This window comes from Symphalangus syndactylus, chromosome 12 (genome assembly GCF_028878055.3).
Source record: "Symphalangus syndactylus isolate Jambi chromosome 12, NHGRI_mSymSyn1-v2.1_pri, whole genome shotgun sequence".
Lineage (NCBI taxonomy): Eukaryota > Metazoa > Chordata > Mammalia > Primates > Hylobatidae > Symphalangus > Symphalangus syndactylus.
The window spans coordinates 88902388-88929425 of record NC_072441.2 but is presented as its reverse complement, the minus strand read 5'-3'; the positions used below and the strand labels follow the sequence as shown (position 1 = coordinate 88929425).

Genomic DNA, 27038 nt, shown 5'->3' with positions numbered 1-27038 from the left:
GATGCTTGCCTGTAATCCCAGCTATGTAGGAGGCTGAGGCAGGAGAGTTGCTTGAACCCGTCAGGTGGAAGTTGCAGTGAGCCGAGATTGCACTGCTGCACTCCAGTCTGGGCTAGAGAGTGAGACTGCATCTCAAAAAAGCAAAGCAAAACAAAACAAACAAAACACAACAAAACCCGTCTCTTTCCTTTATAAATTACCCAGTCTGGGGTATGTCTTTATTAGCAGTGTGAGAACTGACTAATACACACCAAAAGGGTGGGAAATCCATTCTTTTGGGCCAAGTAATCTTACTTTTCTTCTAATGTTCAGTGGATAGGCTGATGTCAAGCTTCAAATAGTGCATTATCATAAAGGAAGAAGAGTAGAGGGTGGTGCTGGGGGTAAGAGATGCAGCACAAAGGCTATGTGGGTCTGATTTCCCAGACTTCCTGCTCTGAATGACACCTACCCACTCTTGACTGGGCACCTCCTATGTCTTAGCCCCTGAATTAATCAGAGCGATTGCTGTCTGGGAACAAAAAGCAGATATTCTCTGTCAGGGTCCCTTAATCTTTTCTGAGTACTGGCCCTCCTGAGAGTACAGTAGAAGCTATGAATCTTCCCCCTACAAAAAAGCACTCATGTACCTTGAAACAAAATTGTTCTCAGTTTCCGCGATGCTCTTAGATAAAAAAATTTACAAGGCCTCCTGCTTCTGGTTTCTGGGGCCCCACACAAGTGTGCTGGGTGGAGAGAAAAGCTCAGTGGTTTTTTTTATTTTTTTCTCTAACCCTGTTTGGTTAGTTCCGTTTTTAGCTCCGGCCTCTTTCTAGCCAGGCTCTCAACTGTCTCCTGCGTTGCTGGGAAGATCTGGAAGGAAGCATGTGCTCCATAGGTTGGGATTCGTGTCTGGCTCTGGAATTGCTACTGCTGCCTGTGTCACTCCTGGCGACCAGCATTCAAGGTACTTTCCACCAACTCTCTGCCTGTGATTGTGCACTGAAGGCATGGTCAGTTGGGAAAGGGGAGATGGGATGTAGTTCAACCCTAGAAGCCAGATCTGGTGTCTGGAAAGCAGGTATTTCCATTCCAATAGCATGGCCATGGCATGGTTGGGGAGCCCTTCTTAGCACTGACGAATTGAGCTTCATCTCCTTTCCCAAGGGGATGTGACCAGAACAGGAACCTGGGGAGAAAGAGAAGTAGGCTCCTCATATTTTGTCCCATGGTTGGTGGTCCATGAAGTTGTGGAAAAGTGTTTGTTTTTTCATGTTGAATAAGAAGAACCTCTACACTGACAGCTGCCGCATTTTATGCTCAGACACACTGTACTCCCTTAGGCATTCTTTGAGACCTCTGTACATGTGAGGTGTGTCCTCAGCCAAGGTAAATGATGTTGTCATTGACCCAAAGAAAAGATAGATCAAAATTGTAGGAAGAAAAGCTTGGAAAGGATTGCTGTCTGGGGTATCTGAATGAGGGTCTGAGAAGAGGCTGGAAGTGTGTCAGCATCAAAGGAACCTTAACACATCTGATTGCTAAGAGTTAAGGTCCATTCCTCTGCCACAGCCTGTTTGGTCCCCGGCATGTGACCAAGGGCTGAGCTAACTTTCCTTCTCCTGTTGGAGCTGCCTTACCCTCTTTCTTCATCCAGTACCTCTCTTCTTATGCCAGCTGAGAAACAGCAGTGAAGCCTTTGACTTTCTTGCTATTCCCCCAAGTAAATACTCAAGTCTTTTTAAAGGGCTTTAATGCTCACCACTCTGAGTAAAACAGTAAAAATGAACAAACATGCGGTAGTTACACAGTGGCATAAAATGATGATAGTTTGTAACTTTTGGAGAGATGAGGTAGAATGTGTGGAGGATTGGTCTCTCACATACTCTACCTCTCAGGTAGAGTCTTTTGGTTCATGACTGTGTGAGTCTACAGCTATATGGGTTCTGTGGGCCTGACTCAATGCATAGGACATTGGTATGACCTTGGGAGTGGGGGCTGACATGAAGTATTCATCTAACTATTGGGAAAAACAGGGTTGCCAATGAGAATTGGAATATTTTAGGACTTCCTCTAGGCACACTGAAAACATCCTGACAGTTGGTCTTTCTCTGACTTCTTTTCTAGGCTTCATCTTGGTCATTTATTCTTCTTTGAAACAATCAGACCACACCTGATTATGTTATCCTTTGAATGGATAATACTGGTTTTGATGAGGTTAGGTTATCTATTTCTATAACCTGGGTTAGTAAAATACAAATTAAGCACTTACTGTGTGTCAGACATTGTGCTAGGCCTTTTGCATACTTTTTCATTTAACTTTCATTAGAAAATAGTGAGGTGGCTATTATTATCTACATTTTTCAGATGAGAATACTGTCTTGCAGAGAGATTAAGAAATTCTCCTAAGGGCACACAGGTCTAACTTCCAAACCATTTTATTATGATTATGCCTTTCCTAGACTAAGGCGAGGGAATCTTGAGGAAGATCAATATGTCTAAATCTCTTAATTTTACCGTTTGCCTTAAAAGAGGCGTTTTCTCTTACCTCTGGGCTTATGTACATGCCTTCTTTCCACCTAGATTTCCCTCCCTCCTCCTCTCTCCCTGTCTCTATTTTAGGCTTCTGTTTTCATGTGACTTCTTCTTGGACTGTCTGCCTGTGACTATGTTCCGAAGGCATGGTTAGACGGGAACCTCAGGCTCCAGATTATGGTTTGTGATTTGCTTGGTTGATCATCTGTTTCCTTGAACTTTTTGAGGACAGAAACCATGTGCAGTGTTGTGCTGCTGAACTTAGCACAGGCCTGGAGTGTGGCATGTGCTCAATAAATAATTGTTACACAAATGAATGAACAACTTCAAAAAACTTCCTTTTGGACTACGCATCCATATCTTCCTGAGAAGTGCAAGTGGTTCTCTCCTCTGCAGTAAGGGATGCTTCTTTGGAAAAGTTTGAGAAGCACTCTTAGCTCTCTTCTTCCTTCTCTCCTCAGACTTGGGTTTCTCAGTTCTTTGGTTTCAAGGCAATGATTTAGGGCATGCTCCACAACTAGCCAATTCCCCATCTGTCCACAACACTTAACAGGATGAAGTAGAAAGAATATTGTACTAGAAATGAGGTGACCTATATTCTATCTGGGTTTCATGCTGTGGGATTTTCAACAAGTCATTAAACCTTCCTGAGCCTCAGCTTCCTCAACTCCATAATAGGTATAATAATCTGTTCCTCATTTCTTCAAGGGGTTGCTATTAAGATCAAATAAAATAAAAAATGTGCAATTGCCTTGCAATTATGACACACACAGAATCTTATACAGATGAAAACCTGGGAAGAGCATCAGTAAATTCTTAAGCCCCAAGCACTCTCCTAAGCCCAAGACCAGAACTTCTGTCTCTTAAACATCTTCTCTAGACTCTCCAGACACGTGTCTAAAACTTAACTCATCATCTCTGTTTCCACTATGTATTGCTATTTAACAAGCTGCCACAATATCGTGGCTTAAAATAATAACAATAATTTACTTTGCCCACAGATCTGGGGGAAGATTGTTCATCCTGTCTCACTTTCATGTGCTTTTCGTGTGCTTACAATCAGATCATGGTGTGGCCTAGAGTCATGCAAGGCTCTCCACTCACAGGGCTACTGCCTGAACTGAGGGAGGCTCAAAGAGCTGAGTTGCTGGTACCACTCAGCAGAAGCCTCCCAGAGTTGGTGTCCCAAGAGAAATATGCAAATGCTATATGGTCTTTTCTAAGCTAGCTTTGCAGGTCACACTTCTGGTGTATTCCCTTCACTGAAGCCATCACCAAGCCTACTCAATTTCAAGGTGAAGGGGCACAAAGTCCATCATTTGATGAGAGGACCATCAAAAAATTTACAGACTTAAAAAAAAATTACAATCCTTCCACCAAACCTACTGCTCCTCCACTGTTCCCCACCTCTATAAATGACATCTCCACTTGTCTAGTTGCTCAGGCCAGAATTCTAGGAGTCATCCTTGATTCTTTTCTTTCCCTTGCTTCTCATGCCCAGTGAGTAAATCCTGTTAATTCTACTTTCAAAAATATCTCTCAAATATGTCCAATTCCATCCAGCCCCATACTACCTATCTTAGATCAAGCCACCATTTTCTCTTATCACCAATTTCCACAATGATCCGCTATCCTAACTGCTCTATTTACTGCGTTCTTTCTAGCTAACCTGTTCTCTACCCTGATGTCGGTATACATTTTCTAAAATGGTTCTCTGTTTGCTTCACTCTTCTGCTTAAAATCTTCAGTAGCCACTGTGGGAAATGAGAAAGCAGAAGCTGTGAGCGTAAAGTTCACATTTCATAGTAAGCTCACTTCCTACCCTCCTTAGTCTATGTTCTAGCCAGTGAGCTACTTCCTATTCCGCAAATGAATCTCATTTTCGTATTTCTGGGCGTTTGATTCTTCTTCCCTCTTGTTGGAATATTCACTACCCCCAGTCGTCATCTTTCCCTGGTTTCATCCCACTTAGGCTAATTCCTCGTACAGAAGCCATTCTCAACCCCCAAATTCAAGTGGTGTGCTCCCTTTTATATGCCCTCTAAGCATCCCGTATTTTCCTTTTCCTAACACTTATCACCAATAGCGGAAGAATCTGATTAATTGTGTCGATTCACTGGAATGAAGCTCAAGGGAAGGAGCTGCATCTATCTATTGTATCCTTACAGAGCCAAGCACATAGTAACTGCTTACTGTGTAGTTATTCGATGAGTGAATACATGAGGAAGTTCATGTACACATGTATGCATGGAGGGATGAGTGGATGGAGGGAGGAAGAGAGCAAAGGAAAGAGGGAAGGAATAAATTTTGAGTCATTGTTTCAGTCAAGCTGAGGTCTCAGAGTAGCTCTTACTGGCCCTGATAAATTCTTTCTCCCATTTCCCACAGTGGCTATTTCAAACTTTCACCCTATCCTCAAGGCCCCTTACCTCACTCCTCTGCCCTCTCAGCAAAGCATGTGCTCCTTCTTTGCAGAAGAAATCGAAACTAGAGACCATTAGGCAGGAAGCCCTTCAACTTCCTGCCCACTAGCTTCAAACTGGTAACTTTTCTCCACCACCAGCTGTCTTTCCTCCTCCTCTTTTCCCTCAGAGGATGAAGTATCCCTCCTCCCACCCAAGACCTGTGCCATCAACTCTGCTCTGAGCCCCACTAGCCCAGGCTCATCAATCACCTCCCTTCTCTTCATGTCTTCCCTCCACTGAATCCTTTCCTTGGCCTACCATAGCTTAGAGCTTTCCCTACTTGAATAACAAAAACAAAATACTCTAGTTTTTCAGGACCCTTTACATACTGCCCTACCATTCTTTTTCCCATTCAAATTGCAATGTCTGAAGAGAAGAGTCTATTTTTATTGTTTCTCCTTCCTCACCTTCAGATTGCATTGCAGTGTTGCCCACTGAACTCATTATAGTTCCCATCTCAAAAAATAGTAGCCTGCTCAGCTTCTCACCAAGACACAAACCTGAGGTCTTGGTAGCTATTGCAAAATTACTTCCTAAAAAGGGTTGTACAGGCTTGTTAAATATTTAATCTTATGAGAGAGCTCCAGGTAACTCTGTCTCCACATCCTTAACAGTCATCTTCTTTTCTTCCTTAAGAGTTTTACTAGAAACCATGTGTTTTGTTTTTATTATTTTTATTTTTCTCAATATACAAGAAAACCAAAGAAGCCAACCATGTGTCTTGTTTTGTTGGAGTAACCAGAACTTACTCTTTAAAACCTTTCTCTTTCCTGGGGAGACTCTTTGGTATGGGATTACGACTTCCTTTTATCTGAATTTTTTCCTGTTACAATTCTGTTTTTCTACAGACAAGAAACATGGGTGGGCACAGGCAGGATCTGGTTCTATTTCTTCTTCTTTTTTTTTTTAAAGTGAAAGCGAGTTTATTAAGAAAGTAAAGGAATAAGATCCAGCTTTGCTACTTTATCCCAACCATCCAGACATATCACCAAATACTTGCTATTAGAATTAAATCAAAATAGTCGTTTTTTAAAAGGTTGCTTCAGCTACTTCCTAAAAGATGGAATTGTTAAGAAGGCAAATCAAGATTTTATCAGCAGTTAATCACTTCTTTATTTCTCAGTAAGAAGTTACAGGCAACGATCAGGACAGCCTTTTTGGAATTGTTACACATGGGTGGTTAAGGAGGGAGAGAAGAAAGATACAATACTGTATGCTTACCTGTCATCAGCACTCATAATATACTGAAATGTGCTGGGCGTGGTGGCTCACACCTGTAATCCCAGCACTTTGGGAGGCCGAGGCAGGTGGATCACCTGAGGTCAGGAGTTTGAGACCAGTCTGACCAACATGGTGAAACCCCATATCTACTAAATACAAAAAATTAGCCTGGTGTGGTGGTGCATGCCTGTAATCCTAGCTACTTGGGAGGCTGAGGCAGGAGAATTGCTTGAACCTGGGGGGGGGAAGGTTGCAGGGAGCTGAGATTGCACCACTGAACTCCAGCCTGGGTGACAAAAGCGAAACTCCATAAAAAAAAATTATATATATATAAATGATCTGTCTGGTGTTACTACCTGCCTCTGTCATCAGACAGTGGATTGCGCTATCTTCCTGAGTGTATGTCTGAGACATGCTGGGGAGTCTGCCAAGGATGACCTAGCTCAGTACTTCTCAACCAGGGTGAACGTGGGAGAATTTTGTCCCTCAAGGGACATTTGGCAATATCTGGATACATTTTTGGCTGTCACAACTGGACAAGTGTTACTGGCACCTAGTGGGCAGATACCAGGGATGCTGGCAAACATCTTACAATGCACAGAACAGCCCCCTACAAAAAAGAATTATGTGGCCCAAAATGTCAATAATGTCAAGACTGAAAAACATTGATCTAGACTGCCCATTATGACCACCTCTATTAATTCATGTGGAAACAAGTAACAGAAGGAGAACAAATCTGGGATATGTCTAGTGATTTTAAAATCCTAGAAGGAATGTCCTCCTAGGCTGTATGCTCAAAGAGGCCAGAGACTGTATCTGCCTTGCTGACAGCAGAGTCTAGCACAGTGCCAGGCATGTTGTGGTTGTGCAATGACTGTTGCTGGCTTGAACTGATTCTGTAAGAGGTATTATAGGGCATGGGCCGGACCAATCAGAAGCACTGTAGAAATGAATGCGTAGGTTATTTCTGTGTACAAACCAGGACAGGGTAAGTGCTTAATAAATGTTTGTTGAATAGATAGATGAATGTTTGGAAGGCTGAATGAACAGGAACTTGAAAGCCCTGGGGTCACAGACATTTTTATCTTTTAGTGGTTGAGAATGTTTTTGGAAATGATGGATATGTGGAAAGTGAACAGCTAGTATATATCATGTGGAAGAGTACAACTGAGTTTTTGTGTGGCAGCATATGACACCAGAGTGATATAGGACATATTTCCTCTTCTTCTACCTTTAGCTTTCATTCCACAGCTCTTTTTTAGCCTTTGTATACGTATTCTAAGTTCCCCCTCCACAAAAAGGACCAATGGACCACCCTTCATCTTGTACTTTGTCCTGATCATCTTTTCTTTCTCCTTATCTTACCAAACCAGGTTTTTAAAAATAACCCGAGGCTTATACAATTTGGAGTATTCTCGTGAAAAAGAAAAATAAAGAACAAAACTGTAAATACAAATAGGAACAAAAATAAATTCAATTAGAATTAAAAAGAAAAGAAATCCCAGGGAATTGGTTCAAGTTTAAAAAATACAAATACTACAAAGAACATATCAGCAGAAAAAATAGCACCATATTTTTAGTTAATGAAATGCCTTCATGCTTCCATAATACTTTGCTACTGAATAGCTCTGGCTGTTGTTCACTTCCAACCTGCTTTCTCCTCTGCTTCCCACTTGCAGCCCGATTGCAACATGTCCATGGCCATTGCTGGTGAGTCAGTGCAGAGGCCAGCAGGAACATTCCTGGATGCCATTTCTTCACTGAAGTGGGTAGAAGGAACTTCACATACAAGAGTTTGCAACCCTCATATGTGTGTCCCACTAACCCCAACTAAGTACTTCCCATTTCTACTTCCCCTTGGCCGGACCTCAAAATACCCATAACTGAGACACCACCCAACAAAAATGGAAATATGATGAAGTAGACAGAGGCCGTGGTCTAATTAGTGTTTAAGATATGTTTTGTAAAATGGATTACATGGATACTGCTAGGGCTCCTACAGGGCCATCCAAGAAGCCCTGAAGCTTCAGCTTCATCACTTTCACAGGAAATCTGCCTCTGATCCAAACTTTGTGAAATAATAGTTTATACAGTCTCCACTTTGTTACCTTCTAATAACTCGCTTCTAAATACATTGTAAATGCACACACAAGACATGAGCCACTTTTATAGGAAATCTTTTTTTTTTACAGGACAAGACATTATTAAAAACTAAAATGTCTTCATCTACTCTCCCCAATCCCACTCCCTCTCTGATTGTGTCTCTCAACACCCAATCCCCTTGTTCATTCCACACTACCCACTCACCGCCTCCTTGCTGTTGTTTATGTATGGGAGGCAAATCACTGCCCCAGGGCCTTTGCTCTGGCTCTTTCCTCTGTCTGGGTCCCTCTTACCCCCGATATCCTCTTGGCCACCTCTCTCCTCCAAGTCTTTGCTCAGATGTGACCTACTTATCACCTTATAATGAAGTTCACCCTTTTACCCCTACCAGTACTCGTGACTCCCCTTACCTTATTCTAGGTTTTCTCCTCTGTCGTGGCAATTATCATCTCCTTACATACTATATAGTGTGTTTGGTTAGTGTGTTGATGGCTTACGTTTTTTCACCCCACTCTAACGCGAGCTCTGTTAAGGTAGTGATGTTTGCTGCATGTACCATAGGTATGCTAATTCTTCTCTCTTCAAACCTCCAGCATCAGCTAATGGCTCCAGGACCAAACTACACTTTACCTATCATTCTCCAGGTCCTCCCCCGTCCACTACAGCCCCTCACCCTCCTGTCGTTTCAGTTCCTCAACCGGTCTGCATCGATATGCGCCATTCAATCTTACCTTTTTTAAAAGAATTTAAGGATGCTTGTACTCAGTACGGTCCTGCTTCTCCTTAAGTTAAGATGGTTTTACAAACTTTTTGTACTGAGGTCACTTTACTTCCTTTAGATTGGGACCTTTTGGCAAAAGCTGTTCTAACCCCATCTCAACATTTACAATTCTGTATTCCGTACCTGATGGTCAGAGGAGGCCCGTTTGCAGGCTCAGCTAAATAGCAGTAATGACATTCTAATTACTCAGGCTCAGCTCACAGGCTCCAATAGTTTCTCTGATGCTTATGCCCAATTAAACTTTGATGCCCTTACCACACAACAAGTAACAAAGGTGTGTATAAGAGCGTGGGATAAATTACGCGCTCCAGGCCAAGCTCCTGTTCCTTTTACCACGGTTCAACAAAGTCACTCTGAATTATACCCTGATTTTTTGGCTAAATTACAAGATGCTGTTCAAAAATCTGTCTCTGATGAGCGCACTCAAGGCATTCTCCTTTGTATGTTAGCTTTTGAAAATGCAAACCATGAATGTAAAATGGCCATGCGTTCTGTCCAATGGCAAAATTTACCTGATCACGAGGTGTTGCCTGCATATATTAAAGCTTGTGAAGGCATTGGATCAGATACCCACAAAACTATTCTGTGGGCACCGGCCATGAAGGATGCCAACCAAACTGGTCCCATTAATTCTTCTCTTGGAGCCCGCTATAATTGTGGCCAACTTGGTCATATTCAAAAAAAATTGCACTGTTAAAAACTTACAAGTGGCCAAGTCGGTTCAACAAAAGGCCAAATGCTGCTCCTACTGTTTGCCCACGTTGTCGCAAAGGTAAACATTGGGCAAATGTTTGCCACTCTAAGTATGATATAGATGGAAACCCCCTACCACAATGCCACAGAAGCAGGGAGCGGGGCCTGGGATGGCCCCAACATCAAATAGGACACTTCAAACTCAGACTAACGTTGCGTTTCCGCTTCAGGTGGTCCCAATGCAACCCCCAGCACAAACAAATCTACCTACAGCCAAACCAAATAGGTCCCAGCCTCTACTTCTGTCTCAGTACAATGCTTGTCCACCTCCACAGTAGGAGGCGGGACGGTTGATCTCTGTAGTACTATTCCTCTAAATTTACTTCCTGATTCTTTGCCTTTGATTGTCCCCACGGAGGCCACTGGCCCTTTACGTCAAGGTTTGGTGGGCCTGGTGTTAGGTAGGGCATCCACCTCTGCTAAAGGAATCACCATTTATACTGGTCTCATTAATTCTGATTCCATTGATGAGATTAAATTAATTGTGTCTGCCAAGGTTCCTATTTCCATTCCGGCCGGTGAATCAATTGCTCAATTGCTTTTACTACCTAATATCGTTTTAAACAAAAGAGATAAGACACGTGGCCCAGTGATAGGCTCCGGCGGTGAAAAGGCTGCTTATTGGATTAATGTAATTTCTAAACGGCCCACCTGCACCATACGCATTCAAGGAACAATGTTTGAGGGCCTAGTAGATACTGGTGCTGATGTTTCTGTTATTTCCTCTAGTTTATGGCCTTCCTCTTGGCTTAAACATCCCGCTAATGTAGGACTAGTAGGTGTTGGAAAGGCCGAGGAAGTTTATCAGAGCACATTTATCTTGCCTTGCACTGGACCTGATGGTCAAAAAGGTACAATTCAGCCCTATATCATGCCAATTCCCACTAATCTTTGGGGTAGAGATTTACTGGCACAACAGGAAGCTGAAATTAATATTCCACATAATTCTTTTAGTGCTCCCAGTCAGCATATGATGGAAAATATAAAGTTTGTTCCTGGACTCAGTCTTGGTCCAAAGCATGAAGGGATTACTAAACCCCTCCCAGTTACTATAAAAGAAAACAAGGCTGGTTTAGGTTATCCATTTTAGTGGTGGCCGCTGCCACGCCTCCTGATCCCATTCCCTTACAATGGAAATCTAAAACTCCCGTTTAGGTTCAGCAGTGGCCGCTTTCTTTTTTTTTTTTTTTTTGAGATGGAGTCTCGCTCTGTCACCCAGGCTGGAGTGCAGTGGCGCGATCTCGGCTCACTGCAAGCTCCGCCTCCCGGGTTCACACCATTCTCCTGCCTCAGCCTCTCCGAGTAGCTGGGACTACAGGCGCCCACCACCACGCCTGGCTAATTTTTTTGTATTTTTAGTAGAGACGGGGTTTCACCGTGGTCTCCATCTCCTGACCTCGTGATCCGCCCGCCTCGGCCTCCCAAAGTGCTGGGATTACAAGCGTGAGCCACCGCGCCCGGCCTAGCAGTGGCCGCTTTCTAAAGAAAAACTGGAGGCTTTAAATCAATTGGTTTCTGAGCAGTTGCAACTCGGAAATGTGGAACCTTCTCTTTCCCCTTAGAATTCTCCTGTGTTCCTAGTAAAAAAGAAATCAGGCAAATGGCAGATGGTCACTGATTTAAGGGCCATTAACGCTGTAATTAAACCTATGGGGGCCATCCAGCCTGGCATGCCTGCCCCTGCTTTAATACCTAAAAATTAGCCTCTCATAGTTATTGATCTTAAAGATTGTTTTTTTAATATTGCTTTACATAAATCAGATTGTGAAAAATTTGCTTTTACTGTACCATCTATCAGTAATCAGGAGCCTGCAGCTCATTATCAATGGAAAATATTTCCTCAAGGAATGCTAAATAGCCCTACAATCTGCCAGCTTTATGTTGGACAATTGCTTTCACCAGTTCGAGCCCAATTTCCTGAGGCCTATATTCTTCATTATATTGATGATATTTTAATTGCTGCCCCCACTGATAAAGAATTAATTGACTGTTACCAAATTTTGAGCTGCTGTTTTATAGAGGCTGGATTACACATTGCTCAAGATAAAATTTAACAGACAACTCCTGTTCAATATTGAGGAATGTTGGTCAATAAACAATGTATTCAACCTCAAAAAGTTCAAACTAGGAGAGATTCTTTAAAAACTTTAAATGACTTCCACAAACTTTTAGGTAACATTGATTATTTAAGACCTACTTTAGGCATTCCAGCCTATGCACTGTCTAACTTGCTCTCTATGCTGCGGGGAGATTCCGATCTCCACAGCGCCAGGATTTTGACCCCTGAGGCTTTACTAGAACTGGAATTTGTAGAAGAAAGAATCCAGACCACCCAGTTATCTACAGTACAGCCGTTTCAGCCTTTTCAGCTTCTAGTTTTTGCTTCATTACACTCCCCTACTGGACTAATAGTTCAACATAATGATTTAGTGGAGTGGTGTTTTCTTCCTCATTCTGTGTCAAAAACTTTGTCTGTTTATCTAGACCAAATAGCCATATTAATTAGACAGGCTCAGTGCAGAATACTTCAAATTTCTGGATTTGATCCAAATATAATTGTAGTTCCTTTAAATCGGCTTGAAGTTCAAGCTGCCTTTCAACATTCTGTACTGTCGCAAATTCACTTGGCTGATTTTACTGGTGTTATTGACAACCATTATCCAAAAAACAAATTATTTGATTTTATAAAAATGACGTCTTACATGGTTCCTCGATCAACCAAAAATCAAGCCATTCCTGAGGCCGTTACAGTGTTCACTGATGGCTCCAGTAATGGCAATGCTGGCTATATAAGTCCTGCAGACAAACTTATTTCTACCTCTTATACTTCTGTTCAAAAGGCAGTTAATTGCTGTGATTACTGCCTTACAGGATTTCCCCAAACCTTTAAATATTGTCTCAGATTCCGCTTATGTTGTACATGCCACTAAAAATATAGAAACTGCTACTATCAATCATATTGATAATTCTGAATTGACTTCTTTATTTTCAAGGTTACAACAGGCAGTTCGCCAATGTAGACACCCTTTCTATATTACACATATTAGGTCTCATACCACTTTACCAGGACCCATGTCTGCTGGTAACCATAAATTCGACTGTTTGGTCTCTTTTACAACCCAAGAAGCTCAGGAGTTCCATAATCTCACTCATGTCAATGCCGCTGGCTTAAAAGATAAATTTGCTTTTACCTAGAAACAGGCTAAGTTTATTGTGCACAGCTGCCCTCAGTGCCAGGTCTTCGAACTTCCAAATCAGGAAGCTGGTGTTAATCCTAGAGGCCTAACTCCTAATGCTTTATGGCAAATGGATGTGACTCATGTTAGCTCATTTGGCAGACTGTCATATGTGCATGTCTCAGTAGATACCTTCTCAGGTTTTATCTAGGCTACTTGCCAAACAGGGGAAGGCATGGCCCATGTTTAAAAACATCTGTATTCTTGCTTTGCAGTTATGGGGCTTCCACATGAAATAAAGACAGACAATGCCCCTGGATATGTTAGTAAGGCTTTCAATTCATTTATACAACAGTAAGGAATTTCCCATATTACTAGAATCTCTTACAATCCTCAAGGACAGGCTGTGGTGGAACAGGCTAATCGCACTTTAAAAACCCAATTGTCCAAACAGTCTGAACAACCAAAACATGATTTAACTACTCCACACTCCCAGTTACATTTGGCATCGTTTACTTTAAATTTTTTAAATGTTCCTAAAGATAATACTCTAACTGCAGCCAAACGCCATTATACAGGCAAAAAATTTTCCTTAAACAAAGGCAAGCCAGTGTTATGGAAAAACTCCCAAACCAATACCTGGGAACCTGGCACAATGATGATAACGTAGGGAAGAGGCTATGCTTGTGTTTCACCAGGAGATCATCAATCCCGTCTAGGTACCCACCAGAAGACTCAAGCTTCAGGTGAATACTGACAACTAAAACCACAGACAAAAAACGTCTGTGTCAGAGACTGCCTTCAGATGTGGTGAGATCTGTGCCGACTCCTCAGAAACAGGCACACCAAATCACAATAGGTGTAAATCAATCCTCCCTGATGGCAGTGGAGACCCATCTAACTAATCCCACTTCTCCTGATTACTTTTCTTTTTCTCCTTACAAACCTAAAAATCTCACCATTTCCATTAGCCTGAAAATAACATCCCTCTGTTCTTCTCTTCCTCCTTCAGCACTCAATCTCGCTTACACTAGGTTTTATTTAATGATTCTCCTCCTTATACTTTCTGTCTCACCAGTTTCCTCTCACACTGATTTACCTGCTACACATAATTATTCTTATTGGGCTTATGTGCCTTTTCCTCCACTTATTCGACCTCTCACCTAGATAGATGCTCCTGCAGAAATCTACACTAACGACAGTGTGTAGATGCCTAGAGCCATAGATGGCCATTGCCCTGCTCAACCAGGAGAAGGAGGCACTGCATTTAATGTTACCATGGGTTATAAATAACCCCCTCTGTGCCTCAGACATGCATCTGGTTGCATCCATCTAGAAACTCAATTCTAGGCTGCTTATCTTCCGAAAACATAAGCTACAGATAAAACAGGACATTTAGTCTCTGGCCTCTCCCTTTCTCCTTTAAAACAAATGAAAGGAGGAGTAATGGGAGATACCCCATACTTTCAATATAAACCTGCAGGAAAACCATGCCCTAAAAATTTTGAGGGCCCATCTAAAACTTTAATTTAGGAAGACTGTGTTAACTCACATGCAGTAATGTTAAAAAAATGACTCATATGGTTTAGTAATAGACTGGGCACCAAAGGGCTATTTAAAAAACAATTGCTCCTCTAGTGGAAGGGAATGCCTGGAGGCTACTTATTTTATTTCTTATCAGGAGAACGAGAATCATCATTCTACTTTGCATAGGAGGATCAACTCATTCTTTCCCTTAAAATGGGAAGATAAAGGCATTATCCCGCCCCCCCCCCCCCCCCCCGCCAGGCCTCGTATGATACTCCCCATTCTGAGCCCAGAACACCCAGAACTTTGGAAATTGGCTATTGCCATGTCTGGACTGTGAGTATGGGAAGGGAAAACTATTTTGACTGTTGTTCCCACTACTGTCCCACTCTCTCAGTATCAACCTATACCCAGATATTCTGCTTTACTTACCTCCAACCTGACTATTCCCATACAGAGTTGTGTTAAGCCTTCTTACATGCTGTTAGTAGGAAATATCAAAATTTGGACAAATAATCAAACTGTCCAATGCATTAATTGTCATCTATACACTTGTATTAACTCCCATTTTGACTCCAGGAAAAGTGTAATGTTGGTTCGAGCTCGAGAAGGAATCTGGATTCCAGTAACTTTACCTAGACCTTGGGAATCCTCCCCCTCAATACATTTAATTAATGAAGTGCTACAGCAAATTCTAAAAAGATCTAAGAGATTTGTTTTCACTTTAATCGCTGTTATCACGGGCCTAATTACAGTCACTGCAATGGCCACCACTGCTGTTATGGCATTACATCAATCTATTGAAACGGCTCATTTTGTTAATGATTGGCAAGCCAATTCCACCCAAATGTGGAATTCTCAACAAGGCATCGATCAAAAATTGGCAAGTCAAATTAATGATTTAAGACAGTCTGTTATTTGGCTTGGAGATCAGGTAGTGAGTCTCAAACATCACATGCAAATGCAGTGTGAGTGGAATACTTCGGATTTCTGCATCACCCTGTATTCCTATAACGAGACTGATCATTCATAGGAAATGGTCAAAGGACACCTTCTAGGTAGAGAAGATAATTTATCATTGGACCAAACTAAATTAAAGAAACAAATTTTTGAAGCCTCTCAAGCTCACTTATCCATCGTGCCTGGAGCTGAGGCGTTAGATCAGGTGGCAGAAAATATTTATGGATTAAACCCCATGACTTGGATTAAGTCTATTGGGGGCTCCACTGTAGTAAATTTTGGAATTATGTTTCTCTGTTTAATCGGCTTGTTTTTAGTGTGCCGGACCACTCAAAGAATCCTGTGTCAAAATCGAGAGAATGAACAAGCCTTCATCGCCATGGCACATTTATATAAAAAGAAAGGGAGAGATGTTGCAGGAAGTCAGGGACCCCCAAATGGAAGGACCGGCTGAAGCCATGGCAGAAGAATGTGGATTGTGAAGATTTTATGGACATTTATTAGTTCCCCAAATTAATACTTTTATAATTTCTTATGCCTGTCTTTACCGCAATCTCTAAACATAAATTGTAAAGATTTCATGGACACTTATCACTTCCACAATCAATACCCTTGTGATTTCCTATGCCTGTCTTTACTTTAATCTCTTAATCCTGTCAGCCGAGGAGGAGGTATGTCACCTCAGGACCATGTGATAATTGCATTAACTGCACAAATTGTGGAGCATGTGTGTTTAGACAATATGAAATCTGGGCACCTTGAAAAAAGAACAAGATAACAGCAATGTTTAGGAAACAAGAGAGATAACCTTAAACTCTGACCGCTGGTGAGCCAGGCAGAACAGAGCCATATTTCTCTTCTTTCAAAAGCAAATGGGAGAAATATCGCTGAATTCTTTTTCTCAGCATGGAACATCCCTGAGAAAGAGAATACGTGCCTGGAGGTATAGGCTTATAAACAGAACCCCCAGGTACGCCTGTCTCTTATGGTCAAAACCGCAGAGGTGAAATAGACTCCAGTCTCCCATAGTGCTCCCAGGCTTATTAGGAAGAGGAAATTGTTGCCTAATAAATTTTGGTCAGACCAGTTGATCTCAAAATCCTGTCTCCTGATAAGATGTTATCAATGACAATGGTGCCCGAAACTTCATTAGCAATTTTAATTTTGCCTCGGTCCTGTGGTCCTGTGATCTCGCCCTGCCTCCACTTGCCTTGTGATATTCTATTACCCTGTTAAGTACTTGATGTCTGTCACTCCACCTATTCACACACTCCCTCCCCTTTTGAAAATCTCTAATAAAAACTTGCTGGTTTTTGTAGCTTGTGGGGCATCACGGAACCTACTTACATGTGATGTCTCCCCCAGATGCCCAGCTTTAAAATTTCTCTGTTTTGTACTCTGTCCCTTTATTTCTCAAGCCAGATGATGCTTAGGAAAAATAGAAAAGAACTTATGTGAATATCAGGGCAGATTCCCCGATAGCTGCTTAGTTCATTGATGTATCCCAAGTGTCTCAAATAGTGCCTGACAGATAGTTCTCAACAAATATTAACTTTTAATCATCCTTTGGCTTACCCTAGTGGTCAACTCCTCCAAAGAGATTTTTCTTAGTATTTTCTCCATTTTCTATCCCTACTCTCCAGATAGGAATATATTCCCATAGCATACTGTGTTTATTGTCAGGACTCAGGAAGCAATGCCCCAAAATGATGGCCTCAGAAGCAGCCTCAGAAGTGAAAGTTTTTCTCTGACCTTCTCCTGCCCTCCTATCAGTCCCATTCTCCCCTAGGCTAGGCTAGCCATAGACACTGGAATCCCTCTTTCCCAAGGTGGGCCATAGAAGCAAATACCCCTTTTCCCCAAAGCCAGCCATAAAACTTAAATATACCACCCTAACTTTCCTTGAGCCTTTCTCTGTAAAAAAAAAAAAAAAAAAAAAAGCTATAAAGAAATTATCTGACCTATCTTGTTTGATTGTGAATTATAAGACCCCCGTTCTAGAGAGGGCCTGCCCCATATGCAGGAGGAAAGAAAGAATCCGGCACAGAAAGGCCAAGCAAAATCTAGAAAGACAGGCCTTACTGGGTTTCCCCCAGTCAGTCTATTGGCATTCGATCATACCCTTTTTGTCCAATCATATTTCTCCATGACTGTCCATACTTTGTTGAACCTAAGCATAAAAATGGACAATTTGCCCTGTATCTTTGGCTCTTCATTCTGAAGGCTCTGCTTACACGTTAAGTTCATCTGTATGCCTTTCCTCCTTAATCTGCCTCTTGTCAGTGATTTTTGGCAAACCTTCAGAAGGTGAAGGGGAAGCTTTCTCTTGGTCCCCATATTACCTTTATTATAGTCATCAAGATAATATATTAGGATTATTTGTTTGTGTGTCTGTCCTCCCACATTGGTATATTAAGTATTTTTAAATAGAATCATGTACTTTTTATGTCTATGCCTCTAGGGACTAACAAAATGCTTATTTTTTTTTTTTTTTTGAGACGGAGTCTCGCTCTGTTGCCCAGGCTGGAGTGCAGTGGCACAATCTCGGCTCACTGCAAGCTCCGCCTCCTGGGTTCACGCCATTCTCCTGCCTCAGCCTCTCCGAGTAGCTGGGACTACAGGCGCCCGCCACCACGCCCGGCTAATTTTTTTGTATTTTTAGTAGAGACGGGGTTTCACCGTGGTCTCGATCTCCTGACCTTGTGATCCGCCCGCCTCGGCCTCCCAAAGTGCTGGGATTACAAGCGTGAGCCACCGCGCCCGGCCACAAAATGCTTATTGAACTGAGAATAGACAGGAACCACAAGACCAGAGAGGAGATATGACTTGTCATCAGTTTATTTGAAAGTCTACTGGTATGAGAGTAAGGGAGAGAGCCAGGCCCAACCTTGGTTGGCCTTACTCAATTCTTTCATTTTCTGGGGACAGTACTAGATTAATTATAAGCAACATCCCCTTCCCCCATGCCCGCTTTTCAAGCTCCAACTTTTCTTGAATTCCTGAGTAGGAGACCTGGACCTCCAGTGAAAACCATACTCACTGCTCCTAAGCAGAAATCCCTTCCTTCTCACCTGTTCCACCAGCCCAGGCTATACCCTGGGCCTGTCAGCAACACTGCCTTCTCTAGGGCAGGTCTCACTCTGACTCTCATTGGCAGGTCACTTTGTACATATGACCATGGTCTCCGGCAGCAACGTGACTCTGAACATCTCTGAGAGCCTGCCTGAGAACTACAAACAACTAACCTGGTTTTATACTTTTGACCAGAAGATTGTAGAATGGGATTCCAGAAAATCTAAGTACTTCGAATCCAGATTTAAAGGCAGGGTAAGACTTGATCCTCAAAGCGGTGCACTGTACATCTCTAACGTCCAGAAAGAGGACAACAGCATCTACGTTATGAGGGTGTTGAAAAAGACTGGCAATGAGCAAGAATGGAAGATCAAGCTGCAAGTGCTTGGTGAGTCAGGGGAGCCAAAGAGCAAATCCCCACTCCAGTGGCCCCGGATGGACCACTGTGGGGCTTCCTGGGAGGCATGGGGCACTCTCGGGGAGGAGGAGAGAAAAACCCCAGGACAGGTTTGATTCATTTTTCCTTGATCCAATTCTATTTGGGAGTGAACCTAGGTCAACAGATCCCCAAATTAATAATCTTAGGACATTTAACACCTCTTCTGAAGTTAGTGAGTCTAAGCTTTGAAGAGAAGGAAAACTAAAGATTTTTCCTATTTCCTTCATTTTGTCCTGTGATCAACCTAAATCAGCTCAGCTCATCTTAATTATATCTCTGAAATTAGGCTTCATTGGACTTAAGAAAAAAAGAGAATGTATTAATATAAAGAATGGGGCAGGAGGTATCAGGAGAATTTTTCAACTTTCATAATGGGCAGGACAAAAAAACTTCCACTCATAGCTCCAGTCTAACCAGTGTATATGGAATAAGGACTCAGGCATTATACGTGGAGCCAGACAGACTTGGGTTCAAAACTCCGGTCAGTGGCTCACTAGCTGTGCAGCCTTGAAAAAAGATCTTCACATCTCTGTGCACATATTAGGTAAGATTCTTTTGATAGGAAGTAACAGAAACTAATTCAATGTACCTTTACCAAAAAAGGAGAATTTAATTTAAGAAACTAGGGCTATTTAAAGCAATTCAAAGAGTTCAAAAGAGCTAGGAAGGGCTGAAGGGGAGAAGATTGAAAACCAGGTTCAGGCCAGAACCCCTAGCTTCAGGAATCTGTGGACTGTGCCTATGGATTTGGATTCCTGCCATTTTACATGTTATCTCTCAAAACTTAGACTTTTGCTCCTCTGAGTTTCAATTCTCAGGGCAATTTAAAGAGAGAGAAACTGATAGTCCCAATTTAGTTCAGGTATGTGTACCTGATCTAAACATTTTTGGTGAAAGGATCGGATTATAAGGCAGAAACATGGATATGGGCAGGGCTCCAGGGGTTGGGGTATGCAATTCTTGTAGAAGAGCGGGGCTAAATAATCCAAGAGTGGTGTTCGCTTGAGAGCCTTGGGTTCTTCATCATATTGTGAGAATAATTCAACTTACCTTTTAGGATGTTTTAGAGTCAAAGTAGATAAGGAAAGTGAAAACATTTTTTAAAATGTCAAAACATGCAAATGAAGAGTGTTGTATACATTCAAGCTCCACCAGCCAGACAGTCCCTGATCCAAGCAGTCAGATTCCCCTTCTAACTCTTCTTCCATGTCATATAGGCTGAAAAATTCAGAAAGTTCTGGGAACAAAAAGATTCCAGGTCTCTTACAGTGGTGTTCTGTTTAACAAGCTCTACAAGATTAAAAAAAAAAAAAAAGCCCTCAAGTGTATCATTTACCAACTTTGTAATTTCTGTAGTTTAAATACCACTACCACAGTTGATTTCAATAAACTAATGGTTTCACAAAAAGCTTGCAAAATTTCTGAGTACTTAAAAATCCACAAACTGGCTTGGGCTTCAGCACATCCTGCCTGAGGGTAAGATTTCCAGGATGTGATTAGCAGAAAAAATGGTCCTGTGGTCCAGCCCAAGCATTTCTGACAGCTCAAAGTGAGCATCTTGGAGCTGGACAACCCAAGCTGGCTCAATTAATTCCATTAGCAAAGTGCCCAGTGCTGTGCTGATCACCATGGGAAATGCAGAAGGAGTGTAAGATATGAGGCTAGAACACAGGAAATGGTGAAAACCAGGATAAAAATTACTCAATTAAGACATATAGGGGAAGTCCAGTCAATTTTTATCACCTCTGTAGTCTGAGCAATCTCTTAGCAATCTGAGATCATCTTCACAGAGGAGGCAAAACTAGAGTTATAGAGACCAGATTGGTAGAGCTTCTAGAGCCTCTCCACACATACAACCAAGTGGCAAGCTCTGATCTGGTCAATTCTGCCATCTTTTAATCTTATGGGGTTTGAGTTGCATTGATTCTGCAGATGTTTTGCCCTTGACCAGAATGAAAAGATCTCAGAGGATTGCAGGTAAACCAGCCTTAGCCAAGGAAGGACCAGATGCTGGGACTATCTCTCATTCTCTCTGGCAGCACTACAACAGTGATAATGGTAAAATGACCTCTAGAATGTATGCAATACTTACACTCTGCAAAAATCAATTATCAATGACAGGTGATATTTTATCTTACTAACATTGTGCGATGAGGTAGAGTCAGTTTACAGATGACAGCAAGGGGGTTAACTACCTTGCCTCATGTCACTCCACTAGACTCAAGTCCAGGACCCAGGCTGGTCTCACTCCAAAACTAGTGTTTTTGTGCCTGCTTGCCTCCCTCCCTCCTTTTTCTTCTTTTCTTTTCTCTCTCTCTTCCTTTCTTTCTTTTTTTCCTTTCTTTCTTTTTCTTTCTTCCTTTCTTTCCCTCTCTCTCTCTTCCTTCCTTTCTTCTTCTTTTTTTTTTTTTTTGAAGGTCTTCTCCTTACCCAGGCTGGAGTGCAGTGGTACAGTCATAGTTTATTGCATCCTGGAACTCCTGGGCTCCAGCAATCCTCCTACCTCAGCCTCCTGAGTAGCAGGGACTACAAGTGCACACCACCACACCTGGCTACTTTTCTTTTCTTTTTCTTTTTTTTTTTTAGAAACTGAGTCTCTCTATGTTGCCCAGGCTGGTCTCTAACTCCTGGCTGCAAGCAATCCTCCTGCCTCAGCCTCCCAAATTGCTGGGATTACAGGTGTGAGCCGCTGCACCCGGCTGTGTTTTATCCTTTCTGTCTCATAACTACTTCATTCATCCTTTCATGAGATACTTATAGAATACCTGCCATGTGGCAAGGATTGTGCTAGACATGGAGATACCAAAGTTAGCAGACCAATCTGTTTATCACAATTGATGTGGCTGGAAGTTACATGAAGTTCTTCTCTGTAGCTCTGCCAGAGTCTAGAAGGCCGGCACCTGCACTGGATGGTTGTGCAAAGGACTTTGCCACGCACAGGCAGGTACCTCTCACCTTAGGAATCTTGCTGAATCTGAGCAGGATAATTGGAGAGACAGACCAGCCAAGGTGCCTGCCATGAACCATTGCTAGAGAAGGGTCCCTGAGCATCTCAGACAGTTGGTATACTGCCTGACCCCAGCAAGTCTCTGGGCTGTGCATTCAGGCTCACACATGATCATAACCCCATTTTGTTCCCAGAGCATATAATGGACTGTGGCGCCCCCTCCAGGACCCAGCTTAGCTTCACTGCCTAGGAGCCGCTCTTGCAGTCTGTGCGGCCTCAGGAGGTCAAGGCCGCTCAGTAGCTCCCTCTGTAGAACTTCCTCTTCATGACTCTGCCTCCTGCGGCACTCAGGCCCCTTCCCTGGATCCTTTGGTTCTCTGTTGGCTAAACCTTCACAGCATGAATGCTTCACTTTCTCATCTTATAACATCCTCCTCACTTTCAGACCCTGTACCCAAGCCTGTCATCAACATTGAGAAGATAGAAGACGTGGATAACAACTGTTATCTGAAACTGTCGTGTGTGATACCTGGCGAGTCTGTAAACTACACCTGGTATGGGGACAAAAGGCCCTTCCCAAATGAGTTCCAGAACAGCGTGCTTGAAACCACCCTTAAGCCACATAATTACTCCAGGTGTTATACTTGCCAAGTCAGCAATTCTGTGAGCAGCAAGAATGGCACGGTCTGCCTCAGTCCACCCTGCACCCTGGGTAAGAAGGACCTCTGGGAGCTGAGGGGGGCACAGGGTAACTGGAGTTCTTTTGAACGAAGAAAGGCTGGGTGTCCTACTCAGCCTCCTTGCACAGTGTGGTGGTGAATCCCTAAGGTGTCTGGGAGAGCTGGGAGATGTGGGTTCTGCCACCAGCTCTACCACTACTTCCCAGCCAGCTCACCTCAACTTTGTGGGGCTCAGTGTCCTCACCTGCAAAGGACGTTTGGCAGAGATCTCTGATACGCCTCTTCCCTCTCCCGCTCTAACAAAGCATAGTCCTACCATCTGATGCCAGGGTCATCGTAGAGTAGTCTGAAACATCAGGGTGAGCAGGGAGAAGGAAGGGCAAGTGGGCGAGCAGCTGTCTAGAGGGGCTTCTTTAGACAGCCGAAGTCAGCCAAGGAAAGAGGGAGCGAGGAGACGGGTCTGAGAGAGGCCATCGAGCAGGCGTGACAGCCTGAGCCTCAGGTGAAGCTTCTCCTCCCCAGGCTGGCGTTCCTAGATGAAGTTAGGAAGCCAATTTCCCCTGTCTCCTGGGAGGATCCACTCATTGGAGTGTCACACCTGGCTCTAGATCACGCCTACACTGGTGCTAGCATGGGACAGCTAAGGCTGTAGGTTTTACAGTCAGTCATACCTGGGGTCTAGGACTGTCACTTACTAGCTAAACAAGTTACTTAGCTTCCCCAAGTCATGCTCTTCCTAAATAAAGGACAAAATAACAGTTCTTATCTCGTGCTAAGGATTCAATGAGACAAGACACGTAACCTATCACAGTGGCTGACAAGTCCTTAGTAAGCAGGAGCTAAATGAGATATAGTCTTTTAGAGTTTTGGAGACCCTTAATAAACTTGGATCAATATCTCCAGCACTCTGGGCCCCCTACCCTCCGCAATCCTGAAGTCAGATCCCTGAGCCCTAGCATACACATTCTTCTAGAATAACTCAGACCTGAGGTGCTCACGTTCACCTGTGACCCCTGTCATGCCCAGTCATCAGGGATCCTGGCCTCTGAGAACGCTGCTGTTTTGTGGTCTTCCTGGGCTCTGTTTACCCTCCTTATCTGCACTGATTTCTTTATCTCTACTCCCACATGTGGACTACGGAGACTGTATGCTCTTCCTTATTCTTCGTAACTAATTGGCCCTGTCTCTACCAGCCTCTCCTGATATGCCCTGCTCTTCTGCCACCACAGACCCACTGTGACAGTTTGGTATCTGACCATGAGAACACAATTTGGCTGGTGGTTCATACACCACCCTCATCAATATCACATCCTGAGATCCAGAAAAAGGAAGAAGCACATTCCCTGTCCTCTATAAAATGGGCGTGACCGTTCATCTGAAGAGAGGATAAAAGCAATAATAAATCCATTTTTTTTGGAAGGATAAACCCTTCTGTCATTTTTTAGTCACCCAAATTATCCTAGAAAGCCCCCTCAAACTCCCTTCCCTATTGTATCACTCATTCCTTTTTTGTTTTGATTTTCTCCAGCTCAGCCCTTCCCCACCCCAGCATCTAAGCTTTCCTTCTATCCTTTTTCTTTTTCTTTCCTTTTCTGTGTTCCTTTCTCTTCCCTTCTTCCTCCTAGTTGGTGCAGATACTTAGTGGGGTGGAGAAACAAGGAAAGGAAATGGTCCTTTTCTCTCTAAAGTCAGCTGTGCATTGTATCATGGGGTCATCTGTCTGTACCTGAAGATCTACCCTACCTCGTTGATGTCCAGAGTAGGGGAGCAATGCTTTCCCAGGTCACAGATATGTCGAGGTAACCTTTGAGCACAGGACCCAGGTAAGCCAGTGATATTTAAGGAATTTCTGCACTTTTTAGAGTTTATGTTTGGGGAGATTGAGGAAAAGAATGTCCCAGGCAAATAGGATGGGATTCAGGGAAGAAACTCATTCCCCTGCTCTGTGAGCTCCCACATCAGTGTCCAGTACCCTTGCCCCTTCTCAACACATTAGTCAAAATAAAGATACCTAAGTGTATAGGGTTTTCTTGCTCTTTCAGCCCGGTCCTTTGGAGTAGGATGGATTGCAAGTTGGCTAGTGGTCACGGTGCCCACCATTCTTGGCCTGTTTCTTACCTGAGATGAGCTCTTTTAACTCAAGCAAAACTTCGAGGCCAGAAGATCTTGCCTGTTGGTAACCATGCTCCTCACCAGGACAGAAACTGTATAGGCTGACCGGAAGTGTGCTACTGAATTATCAACGAGGATTTTCAAGTTAACTTTTAAAAACCGTTATTATTTAATTTTCTATCCCTTTGTTGTTTTCTAGTACACATATAGAGATATAGAGATATGCATGCTTTTTTCCCACCAAAAATTGTGACAACATTATGTGAATGCTTTATTATTTTTTAAAATAAACATTTGGCCGGCCTTCCTTCCTTCTTTCCTTCCTTCCTTCCTTTCTTTTTCTTTTCTTCCCAGGCTGGAGTACACGCGGCTCGCTGCAGACTCCCTGCATCCGGCTCCCGTGGTTCTCCTGCCCTGGCCTGCGGGCTGCCTGGTATTGCTGGCGCGCGCCAACACCCCTCCCTGCTTTTTCTCCTTTCGCTGGAGGCGCAGTTTCGCCATGTCGACCAGGCCGCTCTCCAGCTCCTGACCTCCGCTGGTCTCCCCGCCTCGGCCTCTAGAGGTGCTGGGACTGCAGACGGAGGCTCGCCCACTCGGTGCTCGGTGTTGCCCGGGCTGGAGTGCGGTGGCGTGGTCTTGGCTGGCTGCAGCCTCTGCCTCCCAGCCGCCTGCCTGGGCCTCCCAGGGTGCTGGGATTGCAGCCTCTGCCCGGCCGCCGCCCCGTCTGGGAGGTGGGGAGCGTCTCTGCCTGGCCGCCCATCGTCTGGGTTATGAGGAACTCCTCTGCCCGGCCGCCCCGTCTGGGAGGTCTACCACAGAGGCCGGAAGCAATGTGGGGGCTGGACGTGGTGGCTCACTTCTGTAGTCCCAGTACTCTGGGAGGCCGAGGCGGGTTGATCACTTGAGGCTAGGAGTTCGAGACCAGCCTGGCCAACATGGCGAAACATATGAAAAATACAACTGACCGACCAACCAACCAAGCGACAACAAAACAGGTCTACCCTGGAGTCATACTCTAATTTTTTCTATTTTCCTCCCTTTCCGATCTTTTATCCCACTTTCTTTTTCCTCCTCTTCCTTCTCCTTCTTCTTTGTCAAATAGAGGACTGAGTTATTATCATTGATCCATACAAAGTCCCTCTCTCATTTATTTTCTTTAATTCCCACCCCCCATTTCTATTCCGTCTTCCCATGTGCAACCTTCCTAATATGTTTGATATGCATCTTTTTGTTTGTATGTGCTTTTAGAAAATGTTTATTGTTTTGTGTGCAAAAAAAAATAAATAAAAATTGAATAAAAAAAATTTGATATAATTGTCAATTAACTGAATTCCTGAAGTTGTCCCAAATCTGTCAGACAGTGCCTGCTCCATCAGCTGGGAGAAACTGGACTCTGGAGACACAGAGGGGAGAGCCTGGAGCCACCAGCCCCTGTGTGTCAACACAGCTGAGGAGCCAATTTGTGCTACCTCTGACCCTTATTCCAACATCCATGCTAAGCTTCCTGGGGCTCCAGCTCGCCTGCCAAGCCTTTGCCTCCTTCCCAATGGCTTGCCTTGCTCTGGCCCCTCTGAGGAACACTCTCCTTAAGTCTGCTGCAAACATAGGTTCAGGCTTGCTCTCTCAGAAGGAAGGATGCAGCTTTATCTCATAAGAAGCCTTCCTGCCCCACCAGCCTCGCATAGGGAGCTGAGTTCTCTCTCCTCTTTTCCATTGACTCTGTGTGGGCAACTCTTCAACTCCTAGTTGTTTCATGGGATCCAAAAAAACCATCAGATCGACACAGTGGTCTCACCAGAGTTGTCCACTATATGCAGGTAGGCGCCCCCAGGCCCACCACTGACATAACACCTGGGATTTTTGCTTAATGTTCTCTCCTCTAAGTCTGCTCATGTGCCTGGAGCTGAGAGGGTCACTACAGAATGCACTTCGCCTTCAGAAAACTGCCCACCACAGACTGCTTGCCTTTCAAACCAGACCAGCCTCCCCCACCTCCCTCGTGGCCCTTCCCTCCTCACCCCATCTCCTCGGTGACAGAGATAGTGCTGTGTGTTTGCCAAACCTTCTCATTTTCCCCTGGGTGGGTGAAAAAGCTCCTTTTCCCAGCTACTTTTGTGTTTAGCTGGAGCCATGTGATGAAATCTGCCCAATAGAAAGTGGGTGGCATGGATGTGGCAGGAGTGAAGGACTTCAGAAAGTCTGACTATATGATGCAAGGAACTGCATCAGAGTCATTGTTTGGAAGGCAGCTGCCTGCCCTGCATTGCACAAGCATGATAAGAAAGGTA

General features: G+C 43.6%; 1 protein-coding gene across 4 annotated transcripts; it reads left to right on the top strand.

The window, feature by feature from the left end:
• The first annotated feature begins 347 nt into the window (after positions 1–347).
• Positions 348–26054, top strand: CD48 (CD48 molecule). Of its 4 annotated transcripts, none has more exons than XM_063627009.1 (4): positions 348–946; positions 18658–18960; positions 22404–22670; positions 24681–26054. In XM_063627009.1, the coding sequence occupies exons 1-4, from the start codon at positions 865–867 to the stop codon at positions 24758–24760; spliced, it is 732 nt and encodes a 243-aa protein (XP_063483079.1). In that variant the 5' UTR covers positions 348–864; the 3' UTR covers positions 24761–26054. The 4 variants fall into 4 exon arrangements, with proteins under 4 accessions (XP_063483079.1, XP_063483081.1, XP_063483080.1 ...); XM_063627011.1 differs by having other exon boundaries at positions 480–946; positions 23868–26054; XM_063627010.1 differs by lacking the exon at positions 24681–26054 and adding an exon at positions 23832–24064 and having other exon boundaries at positions 480–946.
• Positions 26055–27038: the final 984 nt, after the last annotated feature.